We start from the raw sequence: 18708 nt of genomic DNA on the forward strand, positions 1-18708 counted from the left end.
CGATCTCCTCGATTTCCACGCACATGCTTCGATCCTTTCGTCTAGAGATTGTAAGGAATTCTTAATTTCTATTAATAATCGTAGATTGTTAAAATTGCACTTAGGATTTTATCGAAAAAATTTGGATGTATTTCTAAAATATAGAATTCTTTTGTTATTTCAAAAATTCACACCAGAAATTACATGTTTGATATGTTTAATTATATTTTTAATAAATTATACGTGGGTAGAGTATTTTAACGGGTTATTTCCATAAATTGGGTCTTGTGCACTGCTCGAACCCTGTTTTGATATAAAATTTGTATTCTTTTTCAATATTATTGATAGAAATAAATTCTATAGTTGAAAAATGTGATTTAATATTCAATGAACTCATATTGAGTTGATGAATATCAGAAAATAAATATTTTATGAAGAGATTGAAAACTATAAAAATCAGAAAAAGGGAAAAGGGTATGAAACGGTAAAATGTCAGAGTCACACCCGAGGGGTGATGTCTACATTTTACGTTGTTGTGTTGTATGCAGGTTGGTGAACAGATATCCAAGGATAATATTGTTGGTTGCATATTTATTTAAGTTTCTGTTAGCGCGATGCATTGTTTACGTTTCCATTTTGTTATTTATTTTAGGCCGAGTGGCCATACTTGCATGGTAGGAAACTGGATATCCATTCTCAATCTTGTATTGTTAATTTCTCTTTTATTTTCAAATGAAAATAATATATATATGTAACTATTTTGTGAGCTGTTAAAGATTTTGTAAATGCCTGAAGGGATAGTGCGTCATATCATCCGGAGTGGTGTACTATCCTGGGATGTATAGTAGGGACCACCAAACTCATACGTGGTATGGGACGCGTATGAGAGTGGAGTCACAACTGAAATCCGGGATATTTCTCTTTATCTTTACCAGTGAACTTATAATGTAAAGGTGGTCGTATACGAATGGTTTGTATATTTGGGAATCACATGCACGCTTGATAGGCATAAACGAAGATGATTAGTCAGTGATCACTAACAATCTATAGTAGTCGAACGTTCTGACACATCGAAAAGAGACCCATTGCTTACAATCACATCAAACGACCAGCCTGAGCCGGATAAATGGTCAACCAAGCATGGTAAACAGCGACCAGCCACAAAATTAGGAACTAAAAGCCAGAAAAGAATTGTAACATCATGTCCCGACTGGGAGCGATCCAGTCGTGAATCCCAACACTCTAATTCCAATACTCCACCATTGTGTATTATGTATCTGTTGCTTTACTTTGATATATAAAATGAAATGCATGTTTAATGTTTCCATTTGATCAATTAAATTTGTACATAAAGAAAATGGTATAATTAGTACTGTTGATTGATGTAATGTCAGTTTTAAAATGTTTAGTTGCTCATCCCTGGCTATATGTACTAGTTAATCATAGTTTATTCTATAAAATTTTATATTGTTAAAATGATTTAGTATGTTTATTCGTTCATGTTAGAAGGGGTTATTGGCAAAAATTGTTTGTTTCCTTACTGGGTAACCATTGTTACTCATACTTTTCTTCTCCATTTTTTTAGTTTCAAATCTGGAGCTTGGTGAAGCAGGTGTAGAACACGAGTGAGGATTATCTAGTAGGTCAGATAGACGACCAGAGTCTGTTACCTAGTGAGTATTGGGGCTATACATCCCTAGTTGGTTGATTGGTCAAGGAGTATAATAGATTTTGTTATGAGCGTTAGGATTTTTGTTAGAGTGAGAAATATTTGTATAATCTTGTATTCTGGTCATTCTTCCGCATTCTGATCATTCGTACGTTATTAGATGTATATAGGCTTCCGCTAATATTATATTTTTTTTATATGCAGGATTGTATGTCGATTATCAGGTGGAGGTTGAACACCTTAGAATGTTAGCATAAACAGAGGAGACCATGCCGAAATTTCGAGGTGCCATCTAGTAACTCGAGATCTGACATGGGAATTTGTTTTAGCATTTGACGGGGGCGCCACAATTGATATCCAATTTTTTTTCTTGTAGATTATAAATCTTTACTTCCATTGTTTTAAATTAGATTTCCTACTAGTCCATAACTCAAAAGGAGTTTTGGAAATTGATTTACTAAGAATCTTATTTAAGATATGCCTAACGGTCTTTAATGCTTCTCCCCACAAGAATTTTGAAATTTTTAAATGATTCAACATACTACTAATTATATCCATAAGTATATGAGTATGCCTTTCAACCACATTATTATGTTGAGGCATACTAGATATTGTGTATTGTGCATAAATACTTATCTTTTCTAAGAATTTGACAGAAGGGTCAGGATTTTAACTTGATTCATTAAATTTACCATTGTATTCACCTTCTCTATCTGACATAATTATTTTAACCTTCCTATCTAGCTATCTTTCTACATCAGTTATAAATATTTGAAGGATATCTACAGACTGAGATTTTTTATGTATCAGATTGACATAACCAAATCTAGAACGATCATCTATAAAAGTGATGAAATATATTTTTTTCACTTAGATATGGAGTAAGAAAGGATCCATAAATGTCATTATTTATGATTTCAAGAATTTCTTTACTTCTTATGATTCCTTTATTGGTATGTTTGGCTTGCTTTTCTTTAATACAATCCACCCACATTGAGAAATATGTGAAGTTTAAATTATTCAAAATTTTGTCCTTCACTAATCTCTTTATCTTAGCTCTAGAGATGTGTCTCATATAGATACATGAGCTTCGAAACCTTTGAGAACGTTTAGCTCATCTACACGAATTTAAGAGTCGCCACCATTAAAGTGTGAATGAATGCTATAAAAATATCTTTTTAAAATCTATTTTTTTGACTTATAATAACTCACATATCCAAAAGATAAGGGAAAATAATTTACCTAAAAATTTAAGATAAGGAGGTTCAGTTGATGGACAAAGAAATTGTTAAGCACCTTGTCCCTCTCATCTTAAGATGGTTACCACTAAATGACCATAGGTGAAAATTAGAAAACTTTTTTTGATTTTATAAAATAAAGGCAATTATAAAGACAATTAAGACGCAAAAAAATTAAAATCTAATTTTAGAAAATTAAGAAATTAAATTAATGAGTAAGCTAAAACAGAAATGTTGCTTGTTGGAATTTTTTATAAGCTTAGAATTTTGATTGAAATCCACATAAAAATCACCTTCTTGGATCCCAAGACTTTTTTTAGGGTTATGTGATTACTTGAGAGCATCTTTTTGTTGGTTTAACTTTTATGAGGTGTCCATAAATTGGACACCACCATGGAAAGACTAGGAACTTTATGCATGAAATGTGTTCTCTTTGGAATTTTTTTTTTTTTTTTTTTTTTGTTAACTTAGAGAGTTAGATATAGATCTAAGAAAATCCCCACCTTTGACTCATAGATATTTTAAAGAAAACTTAGTAATGTGTGTACACATAATGTATTCATGTAATAAACTTAGAAAAAGAAGATTACCTCCAAGATGGGATTATTCTTTAACTTTTAAGCTATTAGGAAAGAAAATAAGATAATATATATTCTAGAAATTAAAATTTACAAGAAAAGTAAAGAACAACTAATCTAAGAATTTAAAATTTGTAAGAAAAGTAAATAAATATTTAATCTGAGAATTTAAAACTTGCAAAAAAGTAAATAAATATATAATCTACTCTAATGCTCTCATAGAGGAGGAGATTACCTTTAGTAGGTTTTGCTCTCTACCTGTAAGCTTCATTAAAGTAAACTAAGATTTGCATTGTGAAAGACAAAGAAAGCTTAAATATAAAGAGGAAAGTAAATAGAAAGAAAGGTTTAAAAGGGGAAATTACATTAAAAAAATTGAAAATTACAATTAAAACCCCACATTGGTATTTTTTTTCTTCTTCTTGGTTAGGACTTCTTAGGTGTTTAGGAAGGGATTAGGATAGAGTTTGGATAGGCTATAGGATTTTGAATAGAGACTTAAGTAGAATTTTAGATCACTTAAGCTTCTCCTTCTTACCTTGGATGAGGATCCTATTTATAGGATTTTGGGAGACCCTTAGGGATAAACTTATCCTAAATCCTAGGGTTCCCAATATTTTTAATAAAATTTATATTGAAAAATCAAATTACCTTTCCTCTCCTTGGATTTGATGGTCTTTCACTCACTTATAGGTCTTACCAATCATGATGATTAAGAGGATAGGATAGTAAAAGGCCATAATTTCTAGAGAATTCTTTGAAGAGGGTAAGAAGGTCCTAGGTCATTAGTTAAATCCTAGAGAACAATGCTAGATGGAATGTAAATATGGATTGGAATTTTTGATATTAAGGTCATTTAGTCTAACTAATTCTCTAACAACCTAGGGTTAAGAATGTCTTTACTCACACGTTTTAAAAAATTATATGGGTTGGGCAAAGTTGTCACAAACCATGGAACTTAATCAAATTACATTTACCCTTCTAAGATTGAAGATAGACTTGAAGGGTATAAGAATAATCTACCTTAATTTTGATTTTAATAAAATGGGATTAGGGTAGTAATTATACTCATGAGGGGACTAATTTGACCAAGGGTCTTTGGTGGAAGAAAAAGAGAACTTACAAAAATTCAAAATAGTAGGATTATTAAAGAATTAAATGAAGATTAAAAGAATAAAATGGAAGGATTTTCTTGAGGAAAAATTCATTAAGAAGTAGATTAAAGGGTAATTATCCCTAACAAAATTCGAGCTCACATGGGCTTGTAACAAAATTAGCCTTGGGTGAACCAAGGCCTGAACGAAAATTATGCATGGCCGTGGGTCACCCTTAGACTAGATAAAATTACTCTTGGATATGGGTTACCCTTAACCAAGAAAAAAACATATGTCTAGCCAAGGTTGGGGTATGGTCAGGCTTAAAATTAAGTTTGTCCAAGGGTTAGGTATAGCTAGGCTTAATCCAGAATTTAAAAAATGTCTTTTATGCCTTGCGGATGTTTGAAAATTGGGTTTTTGAACCATCCTGAAAACTGTCTTAGGTCAAGTCCTTTCTCAGAAATTTTTTGGTACTCTCAGGCTCGGCCTAAGAAAAAATAGGGTGTCTATACCCTAGAAGTTTATGTCACAAAATAGAGAAATTTTCATTTGTTAGGCCACATTTCAAACCATTTGTCAAATTCAAGATAACTAAATACTATGCATAATCATAATTCAAATTAATTTTATATAAACCATCAAATAATATCCTAGATCTAACCAAAATTAAATATAAAAAGTTGTCCATATTAAAAAAATTTGAATATCTTAAACTATTTAATCTAGATAAAAATATTAAATTCGTAGATATAATGAGAACATAAAAAGTGCTCTCTGGATTCATTTGATGACCAGTCCCTAATACAAAGCAATAGGTTCATACAGCTTGCACTTGTGCTTTGAGATAATTTTCCATGAAGATGGTCCTTTTACTTTGTTTTGGCTTTCTACTTGAAAAGAATCCCTGTATTGAATTTATAATATGAGTTGTGTCTCCTGAATCAATCCACCATGTATTTGAAGGAATTTCAACTAAGTTTATTCATAACATACAAAAGAAATAAACATACATTTCTTTTCGAACCAATTTCTGTATTTTACGCAGTCATTCTTTATGTGTCCAACTTTACCATAAAAGTAACACTTTACATTATTATTATTATTATTATTATTCCCTTCAACTTAGATTACAATCCTAAGCCTTTTACCTTTCTCTTGTGAGTTCTTATATTTCTTTGATTTTGCTCATTTCTTTCTTACTCCTCGAGTCATCACAAAAACAAAATGTTTCGCTTCATATATCAATCTCGTCTCTTCTTGAATGAATATATTAGTCAATTCATTCACACTTCATTTATCTTTATTAGTGTTTTAATGAATCTTAAAGAGACCAAACTAAGCTGGGAGAAAGTTGAGGATAAACTGTACAAAGAATGAATTATTTATGCTCATTCCTAAAATTTTAAGTTTCACAATCTTGTTAGTCATATTAAGGATATGATCTAGAATTCCACATGCCCCATTATACTTCCTAGTCGTCAACTTAGCCATCAAAGTGCCTACAAACGATTTATCAACATATTTGAACTTTTCTTCCATATTTTTCAGATACTCCTGTGCACTGTTAATCGGAGATAAAGATGTCTTAATGTTACTAGCTATCTTCATCCTCATGAACATCAAATTAAACCTATTCAATTATTCTTCGGAGAAAAGTAAATTATCCTATTTTACCATACTATTTTCAGTGAGGTCCGTAGGTTTTATAGAAATGAGTGCTAAGTCAAGATCTTGAACAATTAAAGTGAATTGGATGTGTTCATATCATTCCAAACATTTTGATCAAATAAGAATCGGAACAATAGAAACATGAGAGTGCAATGAATCAGGAGTTGAAATAAGGACAATACTCTAATAAGTGTCTTGAGTTTTATTTGATAATGATGAACTCATTAATATCACCTAAATTTATCCTTTAAGTCAAACTATATACATTTATTGTTCACTTATTTTTACAGTAATAAACTAATTAGGTTATCCTATAAAGCTAACATAATTTACATAATTTACTCAGTTAGTTTTGTTACCTTTTACTATTCAATCCTAGTTATGTTAAATTCATGTAAATTATATTACCTTAGATTTTAATTAATTAAATGAAATTCTCCTTTGGACTAATCCTATTTACCTAATTGAGTTTTCAATCGTAAATATTATTTTTCTTTAATGTCACTCTGATGAGTAAAACTTAATGCAATTAGATATTCCATAAATTTTACTAATCCAGACTACTTTGGCAACTACAAAATTAATAAAAGTTATGTATATCTAAATTGTCCAATAACATTTACTGAACCTTTAGGTTATTTTCAAAAGTTTTCCAACAACAATAATTGCACAAAACTTTTATTATGGAAACTTATTAAGCGAGAAACATTCTATCAATAGAAATAATGAATTAACAATAATTAGCAGTCTTAGAATTAAGTAATTCAAAATAAGGTTATTGATAATTTCAAACAAATTCAAAATTTGTTATCTATTAGATATGATCTCAAAAACAAAAATCTAAAATCTATAGTAAACATCTCAAAATCAAAATCTGAAATCCATAGTAATTAACTATAAATTGAAAATCTGAAATCAATAGTAATGAACTATAAATCGGAAATCTGAAATCAAAAGTATGATCTCAAAGAATGAAGCATGATCTCAAAAAATGAAAAACTGAATTCAATAATGATGAACTCAAAATAGAAATATTGAATTTAATAGTGATAAACTCAAAATCGAAAATCAGAATTCAATAGTGATGAACTCAAATCAAAAAATTTGAAATCAATTGTAATGAAATATAAATCGAAAATCTGAAATCAAAAGTATGATCTCAAAAATCAAAATCTGAAATCTATAGTAATGAACTCAAAATCAAAAATATGCATTCAATATTAATGAACATAAATCAAAATTTGAAATCAATAGTAATGACCTCAAAACCAAAAAACTGAATTCAATAGTGATGAACTCAAAATCAAAAATCTGAATCAATAGTGATGAAGTCAAAAACCAAAAATCTGATCAATAAAGATGAACTCAAAAATCAATATTTTGAATTCAATATTAATCAACTCAAAATTGAAAATCTAATATCAATATATAGATTCAAGTCTAAAGATTCTACAAGATTTTAAAAAGAGTCCAAATAAATATGGAAACATTCATTCATGAATAGTCTTTAGTTCAAAATATAGAGATTCAAGAATCGATGGCTCTGATATCACATGTTAGATTTTAAGCATACAAAATCTCATTCACATAACAATTCATTCTATAATTCTCAATAGATCAAGAATCATGCATATATCTTAAAAACCTATTCATATTGCTAAGAATCAAAGTTCAGGGAACTTCCTTTATGCCATAAGTCAAAATGTTGATCCAAGATTTGTACTGGAGGTATACCATTCGCAATTCACATGCCAATAAATCGAAGTGTGCAAATCCTCAAATTCGAGTTCTTCAATTTTCATAATCACCTTCTCTTTTCTCTCTATCTAGATTGGCTAGAGTTCTAGTGATTGATGGAGATCACTACGTTCAAAACCCTATGAATATCGTTTTGTACGTCTCTCACTATTATTGCTATTATGTGGTGTAAATCCACTTATATAGATGGAGATAGAGGGCCTAGAATAGACGTAGATCACCTCTCGTCTTGAATAGACGTAGTCTATCCCCTAAATTCACGTAGAACTGCAGGGCAAGATTGCGCTAGGCACTGTTCACGATCAAGAAGTGCAATTAGTGCAACTTTTGATTAGCTTTGCTTAATGAGCTCGATGGAACCTAGAGTCCAGTCTAACCAATTTTAATTAATTAAATGGCTGTGAATTCAATTTTCCTAAACGGACAAGATATCGGTGATGAAATCCGATTCTTATCTTATGGTGCCATCCTCGTAAGGGTGCCCTTATTACTAGGTGCAATCCAATGTGTAGAGATTAGTCACTCAAAAGCAATACAGAAACTCACTAGCGAGTGATGCGTGAGTGTTTCGAAATTTACCTCTCGTTCTAGACGGGGGATGATCGAGTTGAGTCGACTCGGGCCACCAACACCAAATTTGGTGTACGAACCCGAGGGGCTGAGATAGTTTCGTCCCACTATCGTCCGTCCCTAATTCTATTACAATCCAAGCCCTCTCGGATACAATTAAAATTTAATACAAATTCAAGTACCTAATACAAATTATTTTCTAAGAAAAATAAAAAAATAAAAAATAAATAAAATGAACAGAGAATTGGAAGTTGCTGTCTTCTTGGTGATAGAACAAATTTAGTGGATAAAAATTCCACGTGTCGCCTTCCGTCAATTTCCGTCGACTTCCGTCGAATCCTTCACCTGAACAGAACAAAATTATTCAAATCAGAATACTAAGAAAAAAAAACCAATATAACCATTACAATGTCCATGATGTCAGAAACTTGTCCAACAAAAATCAGCAGAAAATGTTGCCACGTCACCGCGGCGCACCAAAAGACAACCGTGGCGCGGTAAAATTTTGATGAAAATTGATTTTTCAAATTGGAAATGGTTTCTGATATCCTGAGGATTGTAATGAAATTTTTTTCAAATTTTTTTTTGTTCGTTTAGCTTCTGTTTCAAGCAAAATACATTCGGTTCTGTTTCGGAAACTGTTTCGGATACTTTCCGAATTGGAAAATGAATCAACTCGCTGTCCCCGGCAGCGGCGCCATTTTGATCGATTGTAAAGCTTGCAATAAAGATGCAGAGATAGAGATTTGAACTAAGACTTTGGGCAAGTCGAATTCGTTCCACAGGGACAGTTTGGATTCAAAAATTCAATCGGATAGAAACAAAAACAGAATTAGAAAATAGATTTTTCTTAAAAACAAAATTGATTTGTTGCACAAATGAAATGGAAATTAACTTACAATTTGAAATAAAAACAGAAAGTAGAGATTGAAGATATAAGAAAGGAGGTTTAGAGAAATCAAATCAACTTTTACAAACTATCCATAATGCAGATCAATTCCAAGAATAACTCAATCCATGTAGCAAGTCATTGCTCATGGATCGGAAGGTGGAGCGGTTTAATTATCAAAGGTAACCAAGTGACATTCATGAAAATTCAGATTTAATTGAGATTGCCTAGCTTATATTCAGATTCTTCACAGAGCATAGTCGTTCTTGAACTTATCTAAGTAATGGCTATCAAAGTTTGAATCAGAAATATAAGTAGATCATCTAATCAAAGTAGAATTTCTAGAATAGTAAACATGTAAGCAAAATAAGGAATTAAAACTACATTAGAGGGATAAACTTGTTTCGGCATCCTTGATCTCTCTAATGAGGATCTAGCCACTCATTGCAAGGATTAAAATTGCAGAAATTAATAAGAGAGCAAAGAACATGGGTGAAGAAAGTGATAATCGATCTGAAATTCTTCTTCTATATCTCTCCAAAGAATTACAAAAAAAATAATGAAATCCCACTCTTGATGTCTTCACTACACTCAAGAGCTTTCTCACAAGGAAATTACAGAGAATAAAAGAAGAAACTAAAGAAAATTATAGAAGAGATGAGCCTAAAAGGGACCCAAGAGGGGACCTCTTCTTTGAAATCAACCCTCAAATTTATAATGTTCTTATTCGGGTAATCGGGGTGATTTGGCGAATAATTCAATTCGAATGACCCAATCAGTTACAACCACTGAAGCTTCTAGAAGTTTCTGTAAAAATCTCGAAGACAAATTCCTCGAAATGACCGCGGCGCGGTCTTGGCTAGCCGCGGCGCGGTGACGTGGCGCCCAAATCGATCGAGATTTTTCTGAAAACTTCCTTTCGGCCCACTTATTGTAACCGTAATTGTTTTGCGATTTGATAACTTCCACGTGCGCTTTATTTATCTACAATTAACAATAAAATCTCATTAGCTCTATTAATTTGGATAAATAGTTTAATTTTATAATTATTTAAAGGAACTAGCATTTATAATGTGATAGAATCCGAGAAATTACGGTCCCAAAGTCAAGTTATTGGGACCTTATCACACTCTAATTAATAGAAGGATCCGGTCACCAAGAAAAAGACATAACTGTTTCAATTAATGCCAAAATATCGTAGGGTCCCAACAATACTTCCAATAGCCTATAATAAAGGATCAAGAGCTCCCCATCTTGCTACAATTTTTGGCATAAAGACATGAGCGGTCAGAATGGCTTTGTAGTCCATTTTCGATCGATCAAGGAGATCCATAGCATAGTTTGATTGGCTCACCAAGATATTGTCTGATTTTGGAATGACTACAAACCTAAGGCATTGTGGGGGAGTACCAAAGTCCTTTTGCCAACTCAAAATAAATCTATTCAATCAGATGAAAATCATCCAAAAGACATTTTGAATGTTAAGTCAATTATTTACTGAAACATGTCGTATCCGGTGGTGACACGTCCGGATTGGATGATACTTCCTTGCTAACTATTTTTAAGCTTGCTTGATCTTTGAAATATTCTCACTCTCTGAAATCCTTAATAATTCAATGAAACTCATCTCAACCTCACTTGCAGCCTACATTATGAGTCTTAAGGATCCAATACTGAAAATGCCATTGTCAATCTAAATATTTTTCTATAAGGCTAATCTTTTTTTTTTCCTGGGTTGTGAGTTGAAGACAATAACAAATCTCTTGTGGTTTTGAAGCTACCTATTGGGCCAGAGTAAATATTTTGGGCTTTCTGCCCACTTAATCTATTTCACATCAACAAGCGCCCGAAATGCTTATATGCATTAGCCGAATCATCTTTTTTTTGTATGTAAGAGGACATTAAAAAGATTGTGCTTATGGGTCTTATGTAACCTAAAACTTTGTGGGACTAGAGAACCTCTTAATCCCTAGTGATTAAGCTCTTATAAATCCAACGACAGTCTAAATCTTCATGATCAAGATATCTTTCTGCATAGCTTCTATATGCATTATGATCAAGCCGGTCCCTTTTCTATAAAAAGAAAAAGCCTTTGAATCCTTTGTGATTAAATTCCCTTTCAAAATAATCTTAGAATCCATTGTTATCAAGTTCATCTTTAATTGGGCTTAGACCCATAGCTCAGTTGGTTTAACAAATTTGCAGAACAACTTTGAGGTTGAGGTTTCAAGTCCGGTTTACCCATCCAGTAAAAAAATGGTTCATCTTTAATCTTTCTTGGATTAAAATCCATCAAATTTTGGTCTAGCTTAAACTGATCGTGGCCCAACTGTGGTAAATCACAGTTGAGCTATGTGTTCCACAATGTGAAAAAAGCCCAAATTTGATGGCCTTGCGCCGTCAAATTTCACAAAATTTGACAGACGAAGAGGTCGAATTTTTCATTATCAATTTTTTTTTTCGACGGGCCAAATCTGTCAAATTAATGATGGATGAGAAAAATTCAACAGCTCTAAGCTATCAAATCTGGTAATATCAAAGAATTTCAATGGTCCTAAACCGTCAAAATTCGATTTCATAAATTCGTGGGCCTTGGCCCATCAATTTTTTCTGTAGAATTTTCCAATTTTCAGGTAGTGTTCCTCTTTCTCTTCTTCACTTCGAGTCATGTGATTCGTCATATTTTGGTTCACCAATTTCTCAGTCTTTGATCAATTATATAGATTTGGCAAAGTGGTTCTAATCTTACAAGATATTAAAAAGTAGATTTTGAGTTCAAATTTTATTAAAACTCACATTGTTCTTCAATCGCCATGAATTGGAGAGAGGGTGTTAAGAGTAACTAGGCATACGATATATGCATTGTAATAAGGTGTAGTACACTAAATCATATTTTTATAACAATTTTGACAGGGATTAACTTTGTCTATATTTGATTAAATTGTAGGTTATCTTATCTAGATTTTCTCTATTTAGGATAAATGTTATGTATTTCTATATAAATCCTTTTAGAGTCATTGTAGATCACTTAGACAATTAATCAATTTCTATCACTTAGACATTACTAGAGAAATCACAAATTTCCCACTCCTTAAACCTTAGGATCATCGATAGAAACCAGAATCTCACAGAACTTAAAGAGGAGATTAAAAAACTAGAGAGCTAAAGAGATTTTCTGTATTTCTCAGGTACGAGTCCCAACCCATTTCATAGACACTGGTTGGCTTGTTTGCAAATACCTATTGCGACAATGACTCTTGTAGTTTTTATAGATCCTGTACAAAAGACTATAAATAATAGGAAATATCTCACTATTCTCACTTAGAGATAGATACTTTCCATCACTCAAACAGTTTCTTGGTACCAGAGCATCGAAGGTGAGAATAAAGAACTTCGGCTTCTCTTCCTCGATCTATTTCAATGGCTATATCTTATTATCCAACAAATGTAATCACTAATGTTGGAAACTTGGTTTCCTTGAGACTAAATTGGTCCAATTTGTTATTGTGGAAAACTCGTTGAGAGTCAAGATCTTCAAGGCTTTATTAATAGCACTGAAACACTTGTAAAGAATATTTTCTTTGAGTGGAGCTGAGACCCATAGTGCAGTTGGGTTGACACAATGCAAAACAACTTTGAGGTTATGAGTTCAAGTCCAATTTACCCATAAAAAGTAAAAAATAAAAAAAGAATTTGTTTGAGGAGTGCGGGTTGTATGCACCTAGGGTGGAGGGCTTCACCCACACCCCAATGCACTCCACGTAAGCCTCCAAGGAAAGTTTTAAAAGGTGATATTTTAGGTGCTAAGTCTTTGGATTATGGCTTATGTAGCATGTATTGGGGTGTGGGAGAAGGGTTTCAATCCTTCACCCTGGGTGCATACAGTTCAGATTCTTGTTTGAGTAAGGATTGTATAAACCCAGGGAAGAGGGTTAAAACTAACCCCCATATCTCAAATCTTGCCATATAGATATCAAAGAATCTTCTTTTTCTGGTGTATTTAATGAGAAATCTAACAGCTAAAGCTAGAATATGTGATTTTTCTCTAGTAATTAATGAGCCACATTGGACATTGGAAGGTAGCAATTAATATATGGTGGCAAAAGGCTCCTTAGTTGGTTCTATAGAAGTATTTGTGTTTCCTGAAAATAAGGAGGCAAGTATTGTGGCTTCCATATATGGTTCCATTAAGTTGCTAAAGGTATGGACCCATTTTATGGATAAAGAAGATCCAATCTCTAAGTTAGATTTTCATTCAACTTCAAATTTGAATGAACTTGACATGGAGGTAGAAGCAATGAAGAAGGAAATCCAAATTTTGAGTTTAAGATGTGTGGATTCCTACCCAAACAAATCGGATTTGTTAGAAGAAAAAAATAATATCAAGGAGCAATATTCTACTATTGTTAAAAAGGTCAAAGTGGCAATAGAGATTCCTAATTAATCTAATAACTATGATCAATCAGCCGAGAACAAGATCGAATCTTTGCAAGACACAAGAGGATATAAATTTATTTCAGTCCAAGTTGTGGATAATCATGCGGTCTAGATCCACTTATATATAGATCCATGGAAGCCTAAATGTTGGCCAAGGATCCCAAAGTGAGGTCATAGAGAATTGGGTAAAACATTTATTACAAGATAAAATTCATAAAGTAGTAGCAAAGTCTAAAAAGGGAAGATCTATTAGGAGAAAGTCTTGCTTTCACTAGACCCTTCAATTGGTACAAAATCTAGATTGACATCAAGAAAATTAATCGATTAGATTGTTAGAGGCATTATAAATGTATCATATAAAAAAAAATGGCATAAAATAAGGATTGGCAAGTGAATATTCCATGGGTAAATCAGAAAAAAGACTGCAGGACCTTAATTGGGAGGTGTCGCTCGATTTTAGAGAAGGTATTGGTTATGCAGACTTTCTTGACTCACTAACTTCTAGGCTAATTTCGAATAAAACTTTTGTTCAGTTTTACAGACCTTCATGGAGGATCTTATGAGTCTGCCAATCCTTGGGCTACCAAAATTGTACGTAAAGGCACGGGTTGTGGCGCCTGAACCTGTCCGATATTTAATATAAAGAAATTTTCATTTCTTAGCCAAAAAAAGACTGCTTCAATGATCAAGACAAAATCATCCTATTTCATAAAAAAAAATTGTATATGTATCATTTACGCATGAGATTGCTTGTGTCATACTAGTTGTGACCATTTCAATTTTATAAGGAACTAGACAAATAAGTCTCCCGTACACAACATATTGTGTACCTGTTATCTTACAAAATTGCCTAGGATCTTATTTCATCTCATGAAAAATAAGGAGAGATAGTCCCTATAACTCATGAATATCTTCTGCATGATTAAAAGGGAAAAGATAGATTAATAGAGGAAAATATGGCTTTGCATGGACAATAATTTCTAACATTGGAGAAATAATCCGAACTAACTTCGTTTAAAAAAGGGAAAAATTAGAAGTATACTCTCTCTGAAGCCTCTGCTCAAGGATTAAGAAATTAAGCTCGCTCATTGATATATGCATGCCAGTATATTAATTAATGATAGATCTGATCACTTGAACATTTGCAAGAAATTATGTTACAGAATAACCTATCTACCTTCAATTTTAACAACTTTGCAAATCAAACCATATATAGCAAAGCAATCCTTCACCCATCGCCATAAAACATCAAGAATAAAATCACATCTTTTGTTCACAAGACAATTGATTCATCATTTTGTACAACTTAATTACACAATAATTAATAATTAATTAGGAAAAAAGAAACAATACTAATCAGAATCTAAGTTTAATGTGTTCTTTTAATTAGCAAGCTAAATTATCTTTAATCAGAGAGTAATCACCCTTCAAACTCTTTCGACTTCCATTCCAATATTCCTAAAAACCCACATGGCGATGAACGCTTCTTACACTCCGAAATGGTTTCGAGCTTAGGTGACCATGTCTGATCTTTAGAACCCACCAATTGATCAAAATGCTTCTTCAATTCTGGAGTACTACAAAGGAAACTATTGCTAGGAGTATTGCAACCCTCACCATCGCTTCTTGATATTAATCTAATCATGAACTCGGGCAAAACCTTAATCAGCATTCGCCCGTCCGAACCCTTTATATATTCAAATGGAGAATCACCAAAGATTAAAGGAGCAGGTTTAGGACTTGAGGCTAAGGAAGAGAGCGATGAAGCAGATAAAACCTTGAAAGCGAAGCGATCGATGGGAAGAACAAAGTATGTTTGGCCCGATACAAGTTCATCGTCAATCGAGAGAGCGGGAATCGGCTGACCAATGTAGAAGGAATCAGCATGACATACCATACTTTCTGGGTATTGGAACATGAGCTCTCCAGCTATCAAGTTTTTGTTGAAGATCTTTGTGGTGCCTTCCCAGAAGATTATCTTCACTGATGATATTGATTTAGGATGGCAACATGGAGAGATTACATTGCCCATGTTCGATAGAGAGAGAGAGAGAGAGAGGTGTTAATTTGAATTGTGAATGTTGAGGGTTAGGAGACTTGTTTATATAAAGAGAAGAGGGGGAGATATGGTCGTTAGAGAGAGAGAGAGAAAGAGGTGATTGAATTGTTAATGTTGAGGGTTAGGAGACTTGTTTATATATATATAAAGAGAGAGAGAGATATGTGCTTGAATTGTGATTGTTGAGGGTTAGGAGACTTGTTTATATAAAGAGAAGAGGGGGAGATGGTTTGAGTTTTGAGTTTTGACTAAGCAAAAAGTCTACGTTTGTTCCTTGTGGGATTTTTTGAGGTCGGTGTTCAAAAGAAGGCAGCTTTCTTTGAATTGCTCTTAACAGCTATTTCAGTTAAGTGTTAATCTAACATTTTTTATTTAAAGGGGAAGTATTAAGATAAGATGCCTCCTTATTTTTTAATATTAAAAGGAAAATTTTGTCATAAAGAGCATGATATGATCTCTGTCATAAGGCCCTGTTTGGTATAACTCAAGAAGTTCAAATTGTCATTATTTGGGATAAAATAAACAAATCTCCTTGCTGGCCATGAGAGCATAATTGGTCCATGTATCTAATAAGACATATGGCCGGGAGGTACAAGGGCTGCAAAAGATTGAAAAGTATGACCAAAGCGAACAAAGGACACAAGGGGCTAGAAACACAAGCACTGTTAAACCAATCGAGCAAATGTTGAGAAGGGGTCGGTTTCTTTCTTGTCCTTCTACAAATCAATTTAAAAAATATTTGTGTGCATGCTTGGTCGCTCTTTATCCATTGGGAACCACTACAAACTTATGTATGTCCAAATTAATTCCCTTGAAAAATAATGCAAAACTTAACTATAAAAAAATTACGTACAAAAATTATGTTGTAGAACTCTGTGCATTTACGAATTTTTAACCTGATCATGTGTGGATGAATGGAACCACTATAGATCTGGATTGAGGATTCGGATTTCAACAAGGATCCAAATTAATTTTGTACTGGACAGTTTTGGACCTACTATGTCTCGATCCAATAAAATGCGAGAAAGTATGTAAATTATATTATTTACTTTATTTTAATATATAATATTTATTTATTTTATTTAAATATAGGATATTTATAATTTGTATATCAAATTGGATTTCGGTTAAATATTGTGATCCAATCCGTCGAGGTCACTATAACAACATAACCATTAGCTAGGTTTATTAGGAGTCATTTTTTGCTCACGGACTCCTCAATGCTTGCCATGTCAGCATAGACGGGTAGTTTTGTAACTAATAAGGGTAATTTGGTAAATTAGAAAAACTATTCAATACACATATGTACATTTGATTGGTGGATCCCAGATTTCTGTTAGCAAAAAAAAATTTCAGTTATTACTATGGAACTTGTATAATCTCAGACAATATTTGATGCCAAGTATCAAACATATATGCCTGATATTGAAGGGGAAAAAATTAATTTTTTAGGGATTGTTACATGTTTCCAAACTATCTAATTTTCTTGGGAATCCCCACCTAACCTCTCATATGAGAAGCCTCAAAACTTGTTTGAGATTTGTATTTTTTTTTGTTTTTTATTTTTTTAAGAGTCTAACCTCTCATATTGTAGATCATTTCTTTTAACTCCATGAAATTTGTTGGTGGGAATCTATCTAGTTTTTTTTTGTTTTAATTGTAGTTAATTATATTTTTGTTAGAAATAAAATGATTCACTCTCATCATTTATTATAAAAGAGAGAGAGAGAAGTAGTAATAATAACTCTCATTAATTTTATTTATTAAATGCTTTTTTCTGTTTCAAACTGAAAAGCTGACTTTTGTCGTATTCTCCTTAAAAATAAATAAATAAATAACAATAAAAAAAAGTCACGTAAGTCTCACTAAGAGCCTTAGACGGGGCAGACTTTTCTTTTGCCTTGCATCCTACGATTGAGGAAAAGTAGGTAGCCTCACTTGTTCAGCACCACAGACATTGGAGGGTGAGGTTGGGACTTGTACTTGGACTCAATCATGGTCGGTTATGATCTCAACTGTCCATGGAGTTATTGTAGACAGTTGGGAATCTAACCATCAGGTCTAAACTTTTAAATCTTATTTGGTAATTCTGTGGAATCTACATTTTTAGACCTCATTTAAATTACTTTTAACCCTAAAATGTTTTTTTTTTTCCTTTTTTTCTTAAGTCATGGATTAAAATCTCGTCCAAGACTGAGATGACTCACATGAGCAATTCCAGTCTTGGAAGCCATTGGGCTAGATAATCTATGTGAATCACCAGTCACATTAACTCATCCTAGATGACTTGGCCAATAATTTTTGAGTTTATAAGTTAGCCGAGTTAATTGTACTCAAATCCATCTCAATTCAAGGTGTTCTCAATTTTGCTGGAGTAATCTTTGAACTCGGGAGTAAATAGTTTTCTGTCTTGAAGGTTGAGTGCTAGAAGACCTAAAAGGGGTGTTAATAGTCTCAAGATATTGTCATTGAATGTATATGGTATCCGGATCGGCTATTGAAACTTTTAGTTCTACAAATCTCAAGGATAATATATCAAATCGACTAAAGTATTTTTTGTTTCATATATTAGAAGTTCTATCTAGGACTGGCAATGGGTCGGGTGAGGGTCGAATGAAGTTATAAATGTATTCTTATCCAACTCTATATTCATTTACCCATATCAAATTTTTTTACCAACTTTTGCTAAAGACATTCAAATCGGATTATTTGTCCAATTTTTTTAAAGGATATCCGTATTTGACTTGTATCCAAATTTAAAGCGGA

The 18708-nt window shown here is 32.6% G+C and overlaps 1 protein-coding gene across 1 annotated transcript; it reads right to left on the bottom strand.

Moving 5' to 3' along the window:
* Positions 1–15303: 15303 nt before the first annotated feature.
* On the bottom strand, positions 15304–15915 carry LOC147384082 (uncharacterized). The gene has a single exon (XM_086426290.1). It carries the CDS (start codon positions 15913–15915, stop codon positions 15304–15306), a length of 612 nt encoding a protein of 203 aa, XP_086282416.1.
* Between the last annotated feature and the right edge of the window lie 2793 nt (positions 15916–18708).

Source organism: Akebia trifoliata, chromosome 15 (assembly GCF_017979445.1).
Source record: "Akebia trifoliata isolate Shusen 1 chromosome 15, ASM1797944v1, whole genome shotgun sequence".
NCBI lineage: Eukaryota > Viridiplantae > Streptophyta > Magnoliopsida > Ranunculales > Lardizabalaceae > Akebia > Akebia trifoliata.